Raw genomic sequence first — 23109 nt, 5'->3', positions numbered from 1 at the left:
TGATTTACCAATTTTTCTGTGCTCATGTACCCCCTATCGATTTTGATGTACATTTCTTCACTCATGTTTGAACGATCACTGCTGAAGGAATAGTATTATAATAGTAATACCGGTAATAGTATTTACTGTTTGTATTACTCTAACATACCCAATATAAAATAAATAGCATTTTTATCATAGTTAAAGGAAAACAAGCAGAATATATTTGACATAGGGCGTAAGAGATACATGATGCCGTCTGAACACGGAAGCCCAACGCGTGTGTTTTGCAGCTGCAGCTAGATTGACGCTGACTACCAGGTGATAGGCAAGACATCTACAAGCCCACGTCAGCACCACCAACTCCCGCGATCAGTTATTCCGGACAGTCCAGAATAAATGGCGGGACATCTTGTCTTGACAAGGAACATCTGATAAGGAACCCGCGTCCAAGAAGTGAACACTCAGCACTCACGTGGCAATGAGATGGCAAAATCCACAACCCTCTTTTCCCTGACAACAGTAACTCGCAAATCCTCCTAGCCAATCCACAAACAGACAATCCTACACAACGCCCAAACACACCCTTCTTCCTGCCCGCAGCCTTAAAAGAATGTTTAACTAATTGTCATTTTTCTCAGGAATCTTTAGTTGACGTATGATATGGTGACCCTTGAACCGGTCTGCCTCCTCGTCTGGGTCTGTTGCTGTTTTGCCTTGCCGTTTGATCGCTGTCGACCTGAATAAATTGTCAACTCGTGTTTCGAAACCTTTTTCCAGCTTTCAAAATGGAGTCACTACAAGAGGTTAAGACTAAGGTGAACGCACAGAGTTTGGCTGGGTTGTCGGTTTCTCACCGGCCCGGGTCGATGGAGCAGCGCCAGCACGGGCGCAGCTAGCGTGATTCTGGCAATCTGGCTAAAAGGTCAGATTCCTTCACTGCCAAACCTCCCAGTCAAATCGGATTGGACGTTTAGTCAATTACCGGTTAATTACCCGTAGTTAAGTGAGGCTTATTTGGGTTAATAGGTAACACTTTGACAGTGGCGTCATAATTATGACAATGTCATGGGCATTAATGAATGCTTACGACAGATGTCATCAAGTGTCATCTGGCAAATTTTGTCACTAACTCCATTTATGTCCAGCTTGGATCTTTTACACCCATTCAAAAGAGATAATTTGCTGGATGACACTGACATCAGTCATAAGCATTCATTAATGCTCATGACAGTGTCATAATTATGACGGCCTTATAACGCCGCTGTCAAAGTATTTCCGGTTAATGTCTATTGGTGTAAATATCACATAATACAGTGAGGACAGCTGTGGCACGTAGTCTGGTGCGGCTTATCATTGAACAAATGCCGTTTTTGTGTCAAATTTGGTGGGTGGTGGCTTACAGCTACAGAAGTCCGAAAATACTGTAATGTAATTAATCAGCCCTGAGACAAAAAAAAAAAAAAAATTGGAAACTGCTCTGGGGATCGATGCGTATATGTGGCTAAACTATACCAACTAATTTTCATTCTGGTCCACGCACAAATAGTGGAGAAATAGCCATTTTTGTTAGTTCTTGTTGTTCTTCTTGCGAACTGAAATTGTGAGACTGATGCTGAAAAGAAGGAAGATTCTTACAAAGTAATTTATTACACAAACACTAAGTTTCCATTTGCGTGTTAACAAAATTGGGGATTCCAGTCTCATATCGTGCACATGGTCACGACGCACACGAGGATTTGTCAATGGAGCTCGGCAAACAAACGCTGACTTCACGTGTGCGTTAGCTTTTTGAAGAAGTCACAGTGATCAGGTACTTGAACCCTAATTGGCTGTGGAAACATTCGTCGGGTCAGCAGGCAGGGCTTCAGCACTTGACTGTCGTTGGCAGGATTGCTGACTTCTCATGAAACTACGTGCTGATACTGGAGCTTTCGTTATGGCCGATGGATTTATGCTTTAGTATTAAAAAAAAAGGGTTTCCCAATACTGACAGAACCTACTTCAAGCTTAAGACAAAAACAAACAAAAGTAAAAGCGTTGCATCTTTCGTAAAAACTGGTGAGAACAGTCTTTTTGTGGGTGTTTCTTTGGAGGGGACATTGGCCTGCTGCTCCTTTTTATCAAAAAGGTAGCAGTCCCATGCCACCCCCGTTTACAGGAGGGTGCATTTATTGCTCTTCTTTCCTCGCCGGGCCTGTAGTGCTGCCCTGGTGGCCATCTCAAAGACTTCCCTCACGCCATCCTTTGTTTTGGCTGAGCACTCCATGTATCCAAAGGCACCGATCCTGTTGGCCATGTCCCGTCCATCCTCCTGCTTCACCGGTTCCTAGGGGGTAAAAAAAAAACAACACAAGATAGATATCTTTATACACAGCACTATTGTGTTTGTGTGTTACCTCATCCAAGCAGTTTAAGTCTCCTGTTGTGAACTCATGATGTTAGCAGGGGAAAATATTTAAAGGTGGAGCCGATTGAAACCTGATCATAATCAGTAGATTTTTATCAGCTCTGCTAGGTTCATTTAACTACTTGATGCCTGAATTTACATTTGATAAATATACATAAAACTTTGGAGGAATACATCAGTAATTAAAATTACTAGTAATACAAAAATACAAAATATATAAAATTATATGCTTGCATATACAAGTAGTCCCCGGTTTACAACGTACCCGACTTAATTTCTACTTCAGAAGTCTCCAGTCGTTTTTTTTTTTTTTTTTTTTAAATAAGGTTGACTTATTTTTGTGATGCATGCTTTTAGTTTGGCGCAGGAAGTGTAGACCAGGTAGTCCTTCCGCACGCGAGTAATAGCACATAAACACACAAAGATCAACGTATTTGCACACATAAAGAAGAGAGCAAGCACACACGAGGAAGTCATTTGCTCCCACAAAGAATTCGCGGAGCCGAGTGCAGGCATGCAAACTGGTTAGGGGTGAAAAAGGTGACAAAGTAGCATGGACACACGGCATGCGTGGAAAAGTGCATTTCATAGTGCAACCAGAGACATCTCGAATTAAACACAGTACATAATTTAACATATTCAAGTCTAAATCTCTCATCCTGAAATCAGAACATACAAGACGCATTAAGTAGCAAATTATACAAAATCTAAATGATAAAATATACAGTATGTCCCATTAGAAAAGCTGTACAGCATAAAATATGAATTTACAGGTACAGTATAAATTCTATTCACTTAACTATTATGTGATAGATAGATAGATAGATAGATAGATAGATAGATAGATAGATAGATAGATAGATAGATAGATAGATAGATAGATAGATAGATAGATAGATAGATAGATAGATAGATAGATAGATAGATAGATAGATAGATAGATAGATAGATAGATAGATAGAATTTAAAAAAAAAATTACAAGTCTTCAAAAGCATTAACCGTAGTGATCATAACTATTTACATTCAACCAAAGCAATTAGTCCCATGGTCCTTAACTTCGAGTGATAGGGCATCATACTGGATAAACAGAAGTACAACTGTAGGCTGTTTTATAATCGGGGTGTGTGTACGAACAGCGCGGGAATGGGGGTACTTTCAAATGAGCTCTCCGGTTTGATAAACTCTCGATGGCTAAACAAATGAAACGACCTCCACAACAAGGCAAAACTCTTCCCTTTCTGTAATTATCGGTGAGTATAGAGGGGCCTTAAATAACTTGTTGTCAAAAATAACTTACCATTCAGAACTTTACTAACAAAGCCCTGAACATGACTTGTATGGAAGGCACTAGTTCATCACTCTAGTTACCTCATTGCTCATATTTATTTATTTATTTTTTAAATAATTTTTTTATCGTTAACAAGCGCTTTACAAAGGGGCCTTAAAAAACTCGTCACAACGCCAACTGGCGACAATTCAGATCCCAAGTGACGTTCGCTAACTTTACTAGCAAAGCCCTGTGAAAAAGGCGCTAGTTAGCCCCTCCGCAGTTAGAGCTACCTCGAGTAACTGCGTTCTACGAGGCGGTGAAATATTGAGGACTATCTGAAGTCAGTTATCAAGAAATTAAGCGAATACTTGTGTTATGGACACCATTACAAGCGCAGGAATTGATCGACCGACACCATTGAATGATTTATGAAGACTATTATAGGCCATCACTCTAACTTTTAGCTTTAAGAAGTTAACAATTTTTTACATTAATGCCTTACCTTGCCGCAATGGTGTACCGCAAGCCACACGTCACTTCCGCTCATTAATATTCATGACATTAGCTACTGTTGCTAAGTAGGAACAAGCCACCGTTTGTCCCTAATAGGAAATGAATGGAAATCGTGTACGAAGGAGAGGTTTACAGAGCTAAACCTACCAATTCTCTCCGAAAATGATGTGCCTGGTGCCCAAATGACTGGCAAAGATGTGGAAGAACATAAAAATGTTCAGTTAAAGAGATGGCTTTAGTGTCGAAGGCTGAAAAAGACGAAAAAAAAAACAAGCCGACCTAAGCATAGCTTTAGCTTTTTATTGACGCGACTGACAATGGCATTCTCCTGTTTCAACAAGCTATCCTTTACCATCAGCCCTGTCTTTCTTATATATCCTCTGGTTGTCCTACGTCTCTTACCGTTCTTGGGGGTAATTTAGTTAGCTTTGTGTAGCGATCGCAAATGCTACTCAGTGACAGCCAACGAACACTTTTAATTTTTTCATTGATAACACATCTTAATCCTATAATTTATTTACACTTCCCCCTTACTAAAGTTGTTTTTTTATATATATATAACAGAAACGGTAACAGTGGCAATCAGATACCATTGTAATTCTTTTCAGGTCATTTATTGTCAGACAGAAGCAGTACGGCACAACGTTACGCAAAAAAAATAAGTTAAAAATATAAAAATGGCTTACCTCTTTGTCCTCTTAAAGACCATGCCAACCCAACATAATGTTTACTGCAAATGAAACGTGAATGGATTCGCCGAGCTGGTGTTAAAGTCCGCGCAAGTTGATTCGGTCTTCACATTTTTTCCTCCCGAGTTTTTGGTTTCCGGAAACGTATGAAGAAAACATCCTTCATGTGTCGTAATGTCTAGAGTCGTTTCTACAAGTTCCAAAAAAGCAAGGCGTGATCGGCATGTTCGTTTTTGAAAGATTACCGGAGAAAAGTAGCACTAATTACGTTGGGTCTATGCGAGGGCGGGTCTATGATGTCCCACTTCGGCTTTACGATGCGACGTCACGGTCTAAAAATAGCCTGCGTGCGGTACGCCATTTCCAACGGGTCCGGGCGAGAAGCTGGGATGGGGAGGGGTTCCGCCTCCTCATTGCTGATTGGTGATAACTGTGCTCCCGTCTCTCACTATTGTCAGTCATTTGTTGTCACGAGAAGAGAGTGGCGGTGATAGGTCTAGGTCATCGGACTAGAGTGTAGTTTTGAGCATGGACTACGGTTTTGAAGTTAGCGGTTTCACTCGCTCGTTGAAACCCCCACCCCGCCCCATTTTTTTCTCCTCGGATCTACTTGATTCAGAAGAATGACCCATTTATATTTCCAAACGGCGAAATTTCGCCGAAAGGTGGCAAGTTTGCATGCCTGGAGTGAGAGGGGAAAGAGCTGCAAGCCTACATGCACATTAGTTGCTTATGCAGCATCCACAGAGGCAACGCCCGTATATATTACTTTTTGTACTGTCTATTGTGCGTTTTCTATTGTGGTCGAATACTTGGGGCGAGTTGATGTGATTGTTTTCGATGATGTGTGGTCGCTAACTGATACATGCTAATCGTCTCTGTGAATTCTTATTGCTGCATCAGCAGCTAGTTATAAACGCAAATTTGAATTTGTTATTGAAGATGAAACTGATTTCATTTCATTTTTATTTTAGTTTCATTCTGCAAGTGTTGGTGTCATTGGCAGCTGAATAAAGTCAGCAAACCACACGGACGTCTGACATCATTTCGGAGCTGAGCTCGCTGTCTAGCTAGGACTTTGCTCCAACATCTTGGCTAGGAAAGAACAATGGCATATAATACATATTTTTGGATAGTTTTTTAAAATTTATTTAGGGGGTATTTTGGTGTACTTAAAGGGTTAATTCCGACATAGGCGGAAATTTGGGTTACGTCGCCAGCGTTGGAACTGAACTCGTAAGTAACCCCGGGACTACCTGTTCTACAAAAAAAAAAAAAAAAAAAAAAAATCCTAAACTAAAAGAAAAATCATATCAAAAATAGAAAGGATAAGCGTAAATATGAAAACTTTTTTTTCAATCCAAAATAAACATTTCTAAAAATATATAAAAATTCATTAATATATTAATAGATTAATCTGTATTTAATTTTGTATTTTTAATCCTTTTTCAATATTTTTTCTATATTTATCTAATTTATTAATTAAGGATTTCACAATTTTAGTTGAATTTTTACATTTTATTTTCTATACACACCGTAGATGTTATTATTACTATTTTTTTTAGGTACAGTATCTGTATGTCATGCAGTCATGTAAAAAAATTAGGACACCCTATGGAAGCCTGTGTGTTTTCTCACACATTTGGTCATATGGATATCAAATATCAATTTTAACAAGATTGAGTGATTCAAGTAATAGAACTAAACAATTAAAACTGAAAAAAATATTTTTTTATAGCTTTCTGTAAAATGTAATTTTAAATGCAATTTCAGTTGAGGAATAAATTAGGACACCCCCACACTCATTCCCACTTAAAATGGCTAAAATTACACACAAGTGTATTACATCAGGTGCACATGATTAGAGCATCATTACGCAGTTTTTTTGAAGGAGGCTTGCCTTATTTAAACCTCATATTTAGCTTGGTGTGCCCCTGACTGTTGAAGTGAGAGTAAACACCATGGTGAGATGAAAGGAGCTGTCTGAGGTCTTAAAAAATTATATTGTAGACGCTTATGAGTCTGGTAAGGGATTTCAAAAGAATATAAAATCAGCCATTCCACTGTCCGGAAAATAGTCTACAAATGGAGGACATTCAAAACAACTGCCAACATGCCCAGGTCTGGCTGGGACCCGAGAGCAGACCGCAAGATGCTAAAACAGGTCTCAAAAAACCCTAAAATGTCACCATGGGACCTACACCAGGCTCTTGCTACTGTTGATGTGAAACTGCATGCCTCTACAATCAGAAAGAGACTTCACAAGTTTAACCTTCATGGGAGGTGTGCAAGGAGGAAACCTTTGCTCTCCAAGAAGAACATGAAGGCCTGACTGAAGATTGCCAGAGTGAATGTAGACAGAGACCGGGACTTCTGGAATAATGTTCTTTGGACAGTTGAATCTAAAATTGAATTATTTGGACACCAGAACAGAGGACATGTTTGGCCAATACAGCATTCCAGGAAAAGAACCTCATACCAACTGTGAAGCATGGAGGTGGAAGTATCATGGTTTGAGGATGCTTTGCTACAGCAGGACCTGGCCAGCTCACCATCATAGAATCCACCACGAATTCTATCGTGTAGCAGAGGGTGCTTAAGGAACATTTGACATCATCTGTGAAAAAAATTCAAGCTGAAGCGAAACTGGACCGGCTACATGACAATGACCCAAAACATACCAGTAAATCCACCAAGGACTGGCTGAAAAGGAAGAAATGGAGAGTCCTGGAATGGCTGAATCAAAGCCCAGATCTTAATTCCATAGAGATGAATGTGGGCTGACTTGAAACGGGCTGTGCACGCAAGAAACCCCTCAAACATCTCACAGCTGACAGTATTCTGGGATGAGGAGTGGGGCAAACTTTCTTCAGACTGATGTCAATAACTTGGGAGATGGCTACAAAAAGCATCTCGCTGAAGTTATTTCAGCCAAAGGGGGTATCACTAGCTATTAGGTGGTACGGTGTTCTCAGTTAGAATATGCATTTTTGTTGTATACAGTGGGGAGAACAAGTATTTGATACACTGCCGATTTTGCTGGTTTTACCACTTGCAAAGCATGTAGAGGTCTGTAATTTGTATCATAAGTTCTCTTGAACTGTGAGGGACGGAATCTAATACAAAAAAACAGAAAATCACGTTGTATGATTTTTAAATAATAAATTTGCATTTAATTTGCATTAAATAAGTATTTGATACACCACAAAAATCGAACTTAATATTTGGTACAGAAACCTTTGTTTGCTATTACAGATACCAAACGTTTCCTGTAGTCCTTGACAAGGTTTGCACACACTGCAGCAGGGATTTTGGCCCACTCCTCCATGCAGATCTTCTGCAGAGCCTTTAGGTTGCGGGGCTGATGCCGGGCAACACGGACTTTCAGCTCCCTCCATAGATTTTCTATCGGGTTCAGATCTGGTGACTGGCTAGGTGTTCGGCCGTTTACGCTTTTTTGTGGCGTTTTCCCCACCGAAAGGGATCCGAAAGAGAACACACTGGATAACTCAGCTTGTGCTCACAGTATATTGTTGTTTTTTTTATTGTTGATTTTTTTGGAGTAGTAAATAGCAAACACCAAGCAGGTTATAAACCTATAAATGCAAACAAAGAATGTATATGTGTGTATAAATATACAAATAATGATCATGCTAAATACAAATATATACAAAGCTTCTCTATATATAAATGAATAATACGCTGTGCATAATATATATAATTCATTCACAATTAAGTTGCTCAGATTGCAATAACCAAATATTATGCATTATTTTAAAATCACATTTTTACATTTTTTAACCGTTTAATCGTTATTCTTTAGGCAATAGTTGCATCATTTAGACACTTCAAGTCACGAACGCCGTCCAATGCTTTGAAAAGGTGGCGGCTCACAGCATGAGGAAATGTAGTTTTTTCCCGCAAGCATTCAGATTAAAAGCACCAATACAGCGGGTCCCGAGACTACATTACCCATGGTTCACTACGAGCCCTGCACCGCTCGTTGATTCGCTGCGAGATTGACTCAGTGGCTACGCTAAACCAACGCGCTAGTCGCCAACTGTCAACTCTCAGCGGATCTCTTAACACACAAACTGGAAGGCTATCAGGCGATCGCCATGAAAGAAACACCGAACCGTCCAAAGCAATGCAGTAGGTGACAATACACAACATAAATAAAAGCAAATGAGCACAAACTCACCGGCGGTGCGTGTCTTTCAGCAACGTGAACGTGAATGACAGCCACGCCGACCCAGCTTCCGCTTAAATGCGAATCCACACCCCTTTCCCGATTGACAGTGAATTAACCCTTTCCCGGACAAGATCGCAGGTGAGGCACAATTTAAACACGTTTAACCTAGCGGACGCAACACTAGGCCACTCCAGGACCTTAAGATGCTTCTTACGGAGCCACTCTTTAGTTGCCTCGGCTGTGTGCTTTGGGTCGTTGTCATGCTGGAAGACCCAGCCACGACCCATTTTCAGGGCTCTCACTGAATGAAGGAGGTTGTCAGCCAAGATCTGGCGATACATAGCCCCATCCATCCTCCCCTCAATACGGTGCAGTCGTCCTGTACCCTTGGCAGAGAAGCAGCCCCAAAAAATGATGTTTCCTCCTCCATGTTTCACGGTTGGGATGGTGTTCTTGGGGCTGTATTCATCCTTCTTTTTCCTCCAAACATGATGAGCCGAGTTTAGACCAACAAGTTCAATTTTGGTCTCATCCGACCACATGACCTTCTCCGATTGCTCCTCTGGATCATCCAGATGGTCAGTGGCAAACTTCAGACGTGTCTGGACATGCACTGGCTTCAGCAGCGGGACCTTGCGTGCGCTGTAGGATTTTAATCCATGACGGCGTAATGTGTTTCCGATGGTTTTCTTCGAGATTGTGGTTCCAGCTCTCTTCAGGTCCCAGCTCTCTTCAGGTCATTGACCAGGTCCTGCCGTGTAGTTCTTGGATGATCCCTCACCTTCCTCATGATCAGTAATGCCCCACGAGGTGAGATCTTGCATGGAGCCCCAGAACGAGGCAGACTGACCGTCAACTTGAACTTCTTCCATTTTCTAATAATCGCTCCAACAGTTGTTACCTTCTCACCAAGCTGCTAACTTATTTTCCTGTAGCCCATCCCAGCCTTGTGTAGGTCTGTTTTATCCCTGATGTCCTTGCACAGCTCTTTGGTGTTGGCCATTGTGGAGAGGTTGGAGTTTGTTGTTTGGCCATGTGAATACAGGTAACAAGTTCATACAGGTGCAGTTATTTCCGGTAATGAGTGGAGAACAGGAGGGGTTCTTAAAAAAGAACTAAGAGCCGAAACATTTACTAGTTGGTAATGTATCAAATACTTATTTCATGCAGTTAAATAACAAATTTATTATTTAAAAATTATACAATGTGATTTTCTGGATTTTTGTATTAGATTCCGTCCCTCACAGTTGAAGCGAATTTATGATACAAATTACAGACCTCTACATGGCTTGCAAGTGGGAAAACCAGCAAAATCGGCAGTGTATCAAATACTTGTTCTCCCCACTGTATTTAGTTTAATGAATAAAACAATGTTAATGTTTGTTATTTACCTGCAATTAAATCACTTTCTTTTCCAGAGATAAAGAAAAACAAGATCAGACATAGATATGTGAACATTTCTTAATAAAGAACTGAATATTTCATGGGGTGTTAATCCTAATCCTAGTCCTAATCCTTTTCACATGACCGTATTTCCCCAATGCTTTTTTATAATGTATATTTGTTAAATGCAAATTTAGGCATCGAGGCTTAATTAACGTTGAGCAAGACTAGTCATATTTTAATCATATTTCTTAGCCAAGAAGACAATCCCACATCATTTGGCTTGATGGGTGCTCTTCCAGTTTCATGCATTTTTACCTGCTTCATTTTGGCAAGCTCCCTGCGGGTATGCTCATCATTGCGCAGGTCCTTTTTGTTACCCACCAAGATAATGGGCACGTTGGGGCAGAAGTGTTTCACTTCTGGGGTCCACTTCTCTGGGATATTCTCTGAAAATAAAACAAGAGTTCAGTCAGTACATGTGTTCGGCAGTCTAAACCTGAGGCCACAGCAGTTTCAAATCAACAGTTATGGAAAGCCGGACGTTTGTGCTTACCAAGACTGTCAGGACTGTCGATGGAGAAGCACATAAGAATGACATCAGTGTCTGGATACGAGAGAGGTCGTAGTCGGTCGTAGTCTTCTTGACCTGCTGTGTCCCACAGGGCTAACTCCACCTGGCAAAAGAGGGAACCATGCAAGCACTTTTAATAAATATCATGTTTAAAAATGGGTTTTATACAGTCACAGGACACTGTATGTCCCCCTCCAAGAAAAAAATTCACATTAAAATTCTTCTTCTCTGGCAATCACGTAGCCTCACAAAAGTAGTAATTAGTTGTGGGCAATTTAGCCCCAAAAACTATATCATGATATCTAATTCAAATTTATGATGACCTTATTTTTTACAATATAGGAATAAAAACATGTATGTAATCTTTGTTTAGGATTAACAGCATTTTTAATGCACACAATATTTAAGCCAACCTTGTTTTACACAATTACTTAAAATAGTGCAAATCTAGTGCGGCGAGTAAGAAATAAAATACAACATAACGTTTTAAAATGAAGAGTTTAAAACTTAATTTAGTTTTTGCATTTTAACATCTAACAGAAAGGAAAAAATAAGATTTCAAAGAAAGGTATACACAGTGATGTCTGTAGTGACGTTTTCCTTAACCTCATCATTTATATTTTATATTTCAAAATTCATATCACCACTAAAAATACAACAGTAATATCAGTGACGGCATGATATGGCACAAATTCTGTCATAATAATACGGTATATATAAGAAGTAATAATTGTCAAAGGTTTAACACACAGTTTAAATTAGGAGTGGGAACCTCTTGGTACCTCACGATACGATACGATTTGTGATACAAAGCACACAATAACGATGATCTGACGATATGGTGATACAACGATTATCGATACATTGGTCAGGAAATCATTCTAGGATATTCTACAAACAATTAATAAAAAGAATAACAAGCTTCTGCTGTGAATTGGAATGAGTTTATCACTTGTAGAAGTCCAATCCATTTGAACTGGGAGGGTGGCAGCGAATGAACGAAAAACACACACACACACAGGGATCAACTCTGTATAGCAAATAATAATGTAGGATGGGTGAAAGGAAAGTGTGTAGAAACTAGCATATACGGTTATACTGATAATAAGGGGAAATTTTTCTATCTCGTCAATAGATTTACAAATTAAGATTGATCAATCGTTGAAAACTTTAATGGGACCACCAGAGCTTAATTCATTGCAGGAATTGGAGAAGAATACATGCACTAACATAATATTTTTGCTATGTTATGACAAAAGTGTGTGTGTCTTAACAATGGTCGCAGTATGCATGGATTAAAGTGAAGAAAAAAAACAAATTTGACTGAAACTCTTTTTAAAGTGGTATTCGAGATGCTGAATTCAGCTAAGGTACAGTGGTATGAAAAAGTATCAGAACCTGTTGGAATTTCTCACATTTCTACATCAAATCACCATCAAATGTGATCTGATCTTTGCAAAAATTACACAGATGAAAAAACAGTGTCTGCTTTAACTAAAACCATCCAAACATTTATAGGTTTTCATATTTTAAAGAGGAGCACACAATGAGAGAAGGCACTTCGAAATTTGCAGTTTCACTTATTCGCAGATTTTTGAGGTACAGTATAAAGGCTCCCTTGATACTTGTGCATTGTCTCATCTTCATCGAAGTGCACAGGTGTTTCATCATCATCATCATTGTCAGTTAAGGGAGGAGCTGCTGGAGGCTAATGCAAGTGTTATTTTATTTTAAAATGTTCAGATTGTTGCTGTCAAAAATAACGCGTTATTAACGCGTTAACGAAAATCAATTTTAACGGCGTCGTTTCTTTTATCGCGAGATTAACGTTCATTGAGACCAAGTGGATTTGTAGTTTTTATAAACTGTGGCCACTGGTTGCAACGTGACAAAAAAAGTTGTAACCCGGAAACAAAACAATAGGCGCGCCTCTCCCATGTGCTTGATCTTGCCTGCTCACTCGCTGTGAAAGAGTAGGCTGTTTGAGTGAAACGAAATGGAAACGACTGTACCTACGAAGCTCCGTCGAATGAACGAACGTTCATTCGCTGCCATCCCTCCCACTTCAAACGGATTGAATGTCAATGGCCTTCAGTGGCAGCCAATGCCAGGCAATGAGGTCATTTTGGGCCATTTAATGTCATTTACCTGTTGATATTCAGTTACGTCCTGTTGATTTTGGGGTATTTTATGAGTCTCTTCCTGGTAATTTTGAGTTACAGAACAGGAAGTGACCTGGGAATCACCCCAATGAATAGGCAGTGACTCAAACTCAACAGGAAATGACCTGTAAATGCCCTAAAGTGAACAGCAAGTGACCTGTAAATGCCCTGAAAATCAGACAGAATGACTGTGAATGCTCTGGTTTCGAATGAACGAACGAACCCAGTCTAAATGGTTTGGGCGTCTAGCACCGTCAATGCAGCCTTAAGCCTGAGTTATGCTCCTACGTTGCGGTGACAGCGAAGCAACTATGGCGTCAATGAGCATTTGATAGTTCTGCCGCAAGCGAACGCGTTGCTCTGTAATTCACCGCCAAACCACTAGAGTGTGGCGTTGTGTTTGTACGGTTTTGGGGGACGCTTGTTGACTTCTTCGAGTTTTCTTCCAGTTAAACAATGCCAACGGAGAAAAAAAATAAACAATACAATATGGAACACTTGAATGTGGATCTTCACGAATTGTTTGCCATTTGGCAATTTTTATAATGTCTTGACGAGACATCGTAGAGGTTGTCGTTCTTGCGGACCTCTTTGATGATCCTCTCGTCGGCTTGCTCTATTTTTTCGTATAGCACAACAATGTTTTCAAATGGCGGTGATTTCGCGCTGAACCGGATGGAACAGTCTGAGCGGACCAATCACAGTCCACTAGCGTCACGTCTCCATGCGTTGACGCGACGCAAAGTCAGAAAAATGAGGAGATGCACGTCAGGCTACGCCGAAGAGTCGTAAATCGGGACTGCCTTGGTGGCGTAGGTCTGCCGCAGAAGTACAACTCAGCCTTTAGAGTTAACTGAGATACTATGGTTATATTATTATATTATTATTATACCATATTATGGTGGAAGATTTGTTGGTTCATTTTTATTTTTTTAAAGACATTGGCACCTTTTTAAAACGATATCTCGATTCTTGGCAGGAGCATATTGATAACCTTTTGGGATACGAAGTATCACACCACTAGTTTAAATGATTTCATTCTCTTTGTTTGAGACCCAATAAAACCTTTGGAATCTTTTGAATGCTTTGATCACCTTCAAGTGATTCAGATTAATGTGGGGATGGCGACCTCTGGCGGTGAAGATGGGAAACATGAATCGTGTCGGATCAATTTCAGTATCAAATTTCCATCAATTATGAGGCTATTTGTTGACCAATCACTTAAAAATCTAATGTCTTCCCATGAACATGAACTCCCCGGAAAGTATGACGACCATCAAAGACAAAGTCTCTGAAAATATACCTCATAAAAATGTTCTTGCTAATTGAAGCACAGATTAAAGGTTGGCAAGGGTGTGAGAACACACCTGTGCTTAGAAATATGCACAAGAATCTTGTAACTCTCTCGGAACAAGACAGATTCAACTGGCTTCATACCTGTTTACAGTCCACTTCGATATCTGCCACGTAGTTCTCGAACACAGTAGGCACGTAGACCTCAGGAAACTGGTCCTTGCTGAAGACAATCAGCAGGCAGGTCTTACCGCATGCACCATCTCCCACTATAACCAGCTTTTTCCTGATTGCCGCCATAGCTGCAGATGAGAGGATGGAGAACAGGCTGTGTAACCAATTTGCTGCCATTTTGCTTTTTTTTTTGTTGAAGTTGCTGGACCCCCCCCCCCCCACACCCACACACACACACACACACACACACACACACACAGGGATCAACTCTGTATAACAAATAATTTTAAAAAATTACACAGATGAAAAAACTGTCTGTTTTAACTAAAACCATTTATAGGTTTTCATATTTTAAAGAGGATAGCATGCAAACAATGACAGAAGGCACTTCAAAATTTGCGGTTTCACTTATTTGCAGATTTTTGAGGTACATTATAAAGGCTCCCTTGATACTTGTGCATTGTGTCATCTTTATCGAAGTGCACAGGTGTTTCATGGTCATCATTGTCAGTTAAGGGAGGAGCTACTGTAGGCTAATGCAATTGTTATTTTGTTTTAAAATGTTAAGATATATGCATGTATACATGGACAAATAATTGTTTATCATAATTATTACATTTGCAGTGTTAAAAAAAAACATTTGTAAAAATATACATATATGTAAATAGGCTCCGTCTCTACTTCGCGGGGGGTGCTGTCCACATTAACCACGAAAAACGAGGGATCACTGATATACAGTGGGGCAAATAAGTATTTAGTCAACCACCAATTGTGCAAGTTCTCCTACTTGAAAAGATTAGAAAGGCCTGTAATGGTCAACATGGGTAAACTTCAACCATGGGAGACAGAATGTGAAAAAAAAACAAAAACAGAAAGTCACATTTTTTGATTTTTAATATTTCCAAATTAGAGTGGAAAATAAGTATTTGGTCACCTACAAACAAGCAAGATTTCTGGCTGTTAAAGAGGTCTAACTTCTTCTAACGAGGCTCCATTCGTTACCTGTATTAATGGCACCTGTTTTAACTCATTATCGGTATAAAAGACCTGTCCACAACCTCAGTCAGTCACACTCCAAACTCCACTGTGGCCAAGACCAAAGAGCTGTCGAAAGACACCAGAGACAAAATTGTAGACCTGCACCAGGCTGGGAAGACTGAATCTGAAATAGGTAAAACGTTTGGTGTAAAGAAATAAACCGTGGGAGCAATTATTAGAAAATGGAAGACATACAAGATCACTGATAATCTCCCTTGATCTGGGGCTCGATGCAAGATCTCACCCCGTGGCGTCCAAATGATAACAAGAACGGTGAGCGAAAATCCCAGAACCACACGGGGGGATCTAGTGAATGACCTACAGAGAGCTGGGACCACAGTAACAAAGGCTGCTATCAGTAACACAATGCGCCGCCAGGGACTCAAATCCTGCACTGCCAGACGTGTCCCCCTGCTGAAGCCAGTACACGTCCAGGCCCGTCTGCGGTTCGATAGAGAGCATTTGGATGATCCAGAAGAGGACTGGGAGAACGTGTTATGGTCAGATGAAACCAAAATAGAACTTTTTGGTAAAAACACAGGTTCTCGTGTTTGGAGGAGAAAGAATACTGAATTGCATCCGAAGAACACCATACCCACTGTGAAGAATGGGGGTTGAAACATCATGCTTTAGGGCTGTTTTTCTGCAAAGAGACCAGGACGACTGATCTGTGTAAAGGAAAGAATGAATGGGGCCATGTATCGAGAGATTTTGAGTGAAAATCTCCTGCCATCAGCAGGGGCATTGAAGATGAGACATGGCTGGGTCTTTCAGCATGACAATGATCCCAAACACACAGCCAGGGCAACAAAGGAGTGGCTTCAGAAGAAGCATTTTAAGGTCCTGGAGTGGCCTAGCCAGTCTCCAGATGTCAACCCCATAGAAAATCTGTGGAGGGAGTTGAAAGACCGTGTTGCCCAACGACAGCCCCAAAACATCACTGCTCTAGAGGAGATCTGCATGGGGAATGGGGCAAAATACCAGCAACAATGTGTGAAAAGCTCGTGAAGAGTAACAGAAAACGTTTGGCCTCCGTTATTGCCAACAAAGGGTATTTAACAAAGTATTGAGATGAACTTTTGGTATTGACCAAATACTTATTTTCCTCCATGATTTGCAAATAAATTCTTTAAAAATCCAAAAAAGTGATTTTCTGGTTTTTTTTTTTCACATTCTGTCTCTCATGGTTGAGGTTTACCCATGTTGACAATTACAGGTCTCTCTAATATTTTCAAGTGGGAGAACTTGTACAATTAGTGGTTGACCAAATACTTATTTGCCCCGCTGTATATATAAGGCGGAAAACACAGACAAGGCTGAAAAATCAGTTTCTGCCCTTGCACCCCTCTTTAAAATAAACTGCTGTATTTTAAGCAAAAAGAACTGTTGTGTTTGATAGAGCAATATGTCTGTATGATGCCATAGCAGTTTAATGGTGCATTCAGCCCCCAAATTATTTTTAATTTGTCCGTTTTACCCTGGAGACCCCCGCTTACAGACACTGTGCAACCGCTTTTGTTTCAACCCAGCCATAAAAAGAAGGTAAGTAATTATAGTTATTATTCGAAATGCCGATCATTTTAAGCTTAGTCATTAATTGATGTCTAATATTTAGTTAAAAAATAAAACGACTTTATAAAATTATTCACTCGCATATTTTAAACTTTTAAACAAATTACATCACATTGAAAAAAATAGTGGCTGTAAATAGGTCACGGATATTTACCTCATAACTATCGCTTAATTGTATTTTTATTTTGTTACTGTCGCATTTTCCCCGATATTTTAGATGATAAATAATCTATCCAAACAAAGAAATATTGAAAAATTTTTTAAAAAGGGGAAATATTTGAAAAAAAAAATCTTGACCAATCCTTGATGTCGTCGATTTCTGCATCACAACCTTTGTTATATTACCGTGGTCCGTGTTTGACCCATAAAATCCCCAAAAATTCCGGCTGCGGCCATTCACAGCTATGTCTTGACACTCGGTGAGACATGCTACATGGAGTTTTTTGATCAAAACAAGGTAAGTACGCGATACTATCTCATTAAAATCATGGTGTCTTTAATTACCGTAATTTCCCGAATATAAGGCGCAACCGTGTATAATGCACACCCCAAATTTACTTGTAAAATCTAGGGAAAATTATTGTACCCGTTTATAACGCACACCCTAATTTTAGCACCAATAAATAGAAGAATACAAGAAAACAGAGCTTGTGTACAGATACAGAAATGTCATTTTACTGACTGGTGAAACACAGCACAAGCATAGCACATTGGTAGTTCAAAACATTACCATAAACAGACAATATTTACGGTAATAATATGATTTGACAACTTCTCCAACTTACCAGAATCTAGGAGAGAACAAAACAGATGTGACTTTTCTTTTAAAGGTTGCTGTATAACTTGCTCGTTTCATCATGATGAATAAATGTTTCTTCCATGGATTGATACGGTAAAATGAAAGTGAGAACCTAAGTCAGAAATCCGTGAGAGCTCATCGCTGTCAACAGGACAGTAACAATAGGAACTATTGTTATTTGGGTCTGAGTTTCCCGAAGGACAGATATAGTTGACGGACACAGGAAGTCTGTGTGCTTACGTTTGTTATGGTCCGAGTTGCGGAGCTGCAATAAACGTTGACTCAAATGAGTTTAAGAAACTAAATCCTGTGCTTTATGAAGAGTGAAAAAAGCAGAATTTAACATAGACGGAATCATTCGGCCGATCAAAGTGAAGTATTACCGAAACAAAACGGTGACGTCACGTACCGTAATGGTCGGCAACGGGTCGCCGCATACGTTTCTTCAACACAACGTGGCCGTGTCAATAAAAAAAATCGGTTTATATATATATGTTATATATTACTGTCTCCATCCATGTACCCGTTTATAATGCACACCATGATTTTACAAGTTGATTTTGGGGGAAAAAAGTGCGTTATATTCGGGAAATTACGGTATGCTCTCTCATGCACTCACCTCGAGATAGTGTTTTGCTGTTTAATTTTTTTCTTTTAAATGCCCCCCTGTTAAAAAAATTTCTTCCCCCAGAAAATTTAGATTTTTAGCTTTCCAATGATGTATCACACATGCATTTAGGACAATTTTGAAATTTGGACAAACTGGGTGTCCCAGAGCGGAACTTCAAGTCACCTGAGTGTTTTCCACCATATACATATACACAGTATACAGGACTGTCTCAGATAATTAGAATATTGTGATAAAGTTCTTTACTTTCTGTAATGCAATTAAAAAAACAAAAATGTCATACATTCTGGATTCATTACACATCAACTGAACTATTTCAAGCCTTTTATTATTTTAATATTGCTGAATTTGGCTTACAGCTTAAGAAAACTCAAAAATCCTATCTCAAAATATTAGAATATCATGAAAAAGTATACAAGTAGGCTATTCAACTAATCACCTGAATCATCTAATTAACTCGAAACACCTGCGAGGGTTTCCTGAGCCTTAAAAACACTCAGCTTGGTTCAGTAAACTAAATCACAAGTATGGGGAAGACTGCTGATCTGACTGCTGTCCAGAGGACCATCATTGATACCCTCCATCAGGAGGGTAAGACACAAAAAGAAATTTCTCAAAGAGCAGGCTGTTCACAGAGTGCAGTTTCAAAGCATATCCACAAAAAGTCTGTTGGAAGGGAAAAATGTGGCTGGAAACGCTGCACAACCAAGAGAGATGACCGCAGCCTTAACAAAATTGTGAAGAAGAGCCGCTTCCAGAATTTGGGGGAGCTTCAAAGACAGTGGGCTGAAGCTGGAGTCCAGGTATCAAAAGCCACAGTTCACAGACGTGTCCGGGAAATGGGCTACAATAGCCGTATTCCCATGGTCAAGCCACTTCTGAACTCAAGACAACGGAAGAAGCGTCTGACTTGGGCTATGGAGAAGAAGCACTGGACAGTTGCAGAGTGGTCCAAAGTCCTCTTTTCAGACGAAAGCAAGTTTTGCATTTCATTTGGAAGTCAAGGCGCCAGAGTCTGGAGAAAGGCTCGAGAGGAGCAAAATCCAAGTTGCTTGAAATCCAGTGTGAAGTTCCCCCAGTCAGCAATGGTTTGGGGAGCCATGTCAGCTGCTGGTGTTGGTCCACTGTGTTTCATCAAGTCCAGAGTAAATGCAACTGTGTACCAAGAGATTTTAGAGCACTACATGCTTCCATCTGCTGAAAAGCTCTATGGAGATGAGGATTTCATTTTCCAGCATGATCTGGCACCTGCCCACAGTGCCAAAACCACCAGTAACTGGTGCACTGACCATGGCATCACTGTCCTTGATTGGCCTGCTAATTCCCCTGACCTGAACCCCATCGAGAATTTGTGGGGTATAGTTAAGAAGAAGATGAAAGACACCAGACCTACAAATGCAAATGAGCTGAAGGCCGCTATCGAAGCATCCTGGGCATCAATAACACCTCAGCAATGCCACAGGCTGATTGCCTCCATGCCACGCCGGATTGATGCAGTAATCCGTGCAAAAGGATTCCCAACCAAGTACTGAGTGCATCAATGGACATTTTCAAATGTTTGATTTAGTTTTGCTGTTATAAAATTATTTTTTTACTTGGTCTGAGGAAGTATTCTAATTTTTTGATATAGGATTTTTGAGGTTTCTTAAGCTGTAAGCCAAAATCAGCAATATTCAAATAATAAAAGCCTTGAAATAGTTCAGTTGATGTGTAATGAATCCAGAATGTATGACATTTTTGTTTTTTTAATTGCATTACAGAGAGTAAGGAACTTTATCACAATATTCTAATTTCCTGAGACAGTCCTGTATATATGCTTAAGCCCTTTAATGACATGCTTATAAGACATAGTCATAAAATTGTCATAATCATGACATGACACCTGTAATGAACATTAATGAATGTTTTTATGACAGATGCCATTAAGTGTCATAACTTTGTATCTTGAAACAACTTTGTATCAAAAGTGAAATAATTTACTGAATGACACTTAGGCTGTGTTTAGACTACAGGAATATCTCATTCCAATCAGATTCCTCCTCAAATCTGATTTTTGGGCTGACTGTTCACGCTACTGTAGCAAGTGTCCAAATTGGATTTGGGCCTGTTCTGACCGGGCCATATTATTGACACACCCGACAGGTTGCTATGGGAACAAAAGTGTCAGGCAGCATAGTGACATCATGGACAGTCAAACCCCATCTGGTCTGTTTAGACTGAGAAGCATCTTGTCCATATATAATATGAAAATACCTCTTGTATGTGGTTTCAATCAGTCTCGCAAAATTCATTAATCATCATGTCTGGGCTTTGTGACTGTTCAGACTAAAAAAAGAGCCATCCAGTTTCTATCTGGATAGGCTAAATATCAGATTTTGCCTGTCAGTCTGAAATAGGTTTAATGACACCTATCATGATTACAACAGTCTTTTGACAGTGCCTGCACCGGTAAACCCAGTACAGTACTGGAATTGCTGGATTTGTTGTGTTGGTACTATGAAGGATTTTATTTTTCTGCGGGGTACCACTCAGCAGCAATGGCGTGTTTCACTTGACACACACAAAGGTTTTGTTATGAAAAATCGTGTGGTATAATCCTGCATTTTGCATGCCCTTTGCCTGCTATATCAAATAATGGCAGCCACTCTAACGGGATCGGTGATGTTGGGCAAACGAGTTTCACACTGCACCATTACGTTGACGATTATGGTGACGCCATAAAGAAGCCTCCAGATGACCTGACAAAGTCATTTCAAAGATTTAAGTCTAATGAACAATTCCATGACTAAATATAAAACATGAAAGTCGCAGAATGGAGTATTACGGGCCAGACTGTTGAATTTGTACGATAAATACTGGCCATATCCATCATCTGTCTTTCCTTACTCTCACCTACAAGGCAGATAGGTTGGACAACTTTCACGTTCAACAAGATCGTAAATTATAATTATGTAAAATCATTGCTGGTGCGTTGTAAAGGTAACAATAAAGCGATGAAGTTGGCGTTTTAACTAGCTTTCGGGATCGCAGCAGGCCTGATTTCCCCAAAGGAGGAAGTCCTTCTGTTTACTAAAGGATCGACGCTAGCGTCACAATAGCTGGCTGGATAAAATACAAAACATTCACAATTCATCTTTGTAGTGAGATTAAAATGGGCAACATTATCTATATAATGCTCCCGCTGGAATGCCCGTCAAAAACAATAAGTCAAAAGCAGCTTTTAGGTGAGATAGTAGCTAGCTAGCTAATTAGCTTAGCGTCACCGGAAGTCAATGCGACTTTACGGGTCCGTTAGTTTTTCAGCTAACATTAGCCGAGCAGCGGCCAGAAAAAAGAGGTTGATGCGGCATCCGCCAGCCGGCGGAGAACCTTTGTCATTATAGAAGGCGGGTGCGATTGTTCTCGAATGACGACGTGCTTACCCGGTGACTGTTTTCGAATATATCCAAATGAATTCCAAGTTGTGCTTTGTTGGCCTCCGTCGCTGAGTGCGCCGCTGGAGGATCAAGAGAAGGGAAGTAAGGGGGTCAGGATGAGGGGGAGGAAGAGGGTGGTCTACTACCAGCACGAATCGTCAATGTCAGTATCGTCATCAGCTTCAACACAATATCTATATGAAAACTAACGTTCTTGTCAAAGTTTACTTTTTCTGTATTTCTTTGTAGATTTTTAGACATCAAGTTTATGGTAATCTGGAAAGGTTAAATTAATCTTTTATTTTATTTTTGACCTTTCTTGTTTGTTTTTCTTGTGCCCCTAAAACGTTCAGAGGGTTTAAAAAATTGTATGGGATTAGGCTAACACAAAATAAGACTGAAACAAGTTCATAATAAACATTTTTGCCTAACACATGAGGCAATTTTTTAAAAAGAATTTATTTCCAAATTAGAGTGGAAAATAAGTACTTGGTCACCTACAATCAAGCAAGAATTCTGGCTGTCAAAGAGGTCTAACTTCTTCTAACGAGGTCTAACGAGGCTCCACTCGTTACCTGTATTAAGTGCACCTGTTTTAACTCATTATCGGTATAAAAGGCACCTGTCTATAACCTCAGTCAGTCACAATCCAAACTCCACTGTGGTCAAGACCAAAGAGCTGTCGAAGGACATCAGCACCAGGCTGGGAAGACTGAATCTGAAATAGGTGAAACGCTTGGTGTAACGAAATCAACTGTGGGAGCAATTATTAGAAAATGGAAGCCAAACAAGACCACTGATAATCTCCCTCGATCTGGGGCTCCATGCAAGATCTCACCCTGTGGCCTCAAAATGATAAGAACGGTGAGCAAAAATCCCAGAACCACACGGGGGGAGCTAGTGAATGACCTACAGATAGCTGGGACCACAGTAACAAAGGCTACTATCAGTAACACAATGCGCCGCCAGGGACTCAAATCCTGCACTGCCAGACGTGTCCCCTTGCTGAAGAAAGT

The 23109-nt window shown here is 40.0% G+C and overlaps 1 protein-coding gene across 1 annotated transcript; it reads right to left on the bottom strand.

Moving 5' to 3' along the window:
* Positions 1 to 1605: 1605 nt before the first annotated feature.
* LOC130921662 (rho-related GTP-binding protein RhoA-B) lies at positions 1606 to 22260 on the bottom strand. The gene is made up of 5 exons (XM_057845812.1): positions 22100 to 22260; positions 14611 to 14768; positions 10994 to 11114; positions 10756 to 10886; positions 1606 to 2308 (listed from the first exon to the last, which is right to left on the bottom strand). The coding sequence occupies exons 2-5, from the start codon at positions 14764 to 14766 to the stop codon at positions 2135 to 2137; spliced, it is 582 nt and encodes a 193-aa protein (XP_057701795.1). The 5' UTR covers positions 14767 to 14768; positions 22100 to 22260; the 3' UTR covers positions 1606 to 2134.
* Between the last annotated feature and the right edge of the window lie 849 nt (positions 22261 to 23109).

Source organism: Corythoichthys intestinalis, chromosome 9 (genome assembly GCF_030265065.1).
Source record: "Corythoichthys intestinalis isolate RoL2023-P3 chromosome 9, ASM3026506v1, whole genome shotgun sequence".
Taxonomy (NCBI): domain Eukaryota; kingdom Metazoa; phylum Chordata; class Actinopteri; order Syngnathiformes; family Syngnathidae; genus Corythoichthys; species Corythoichthys intestinalis.
This window is presented reverse-complemented; position numbering and strand designations above follow the sequence as displayed.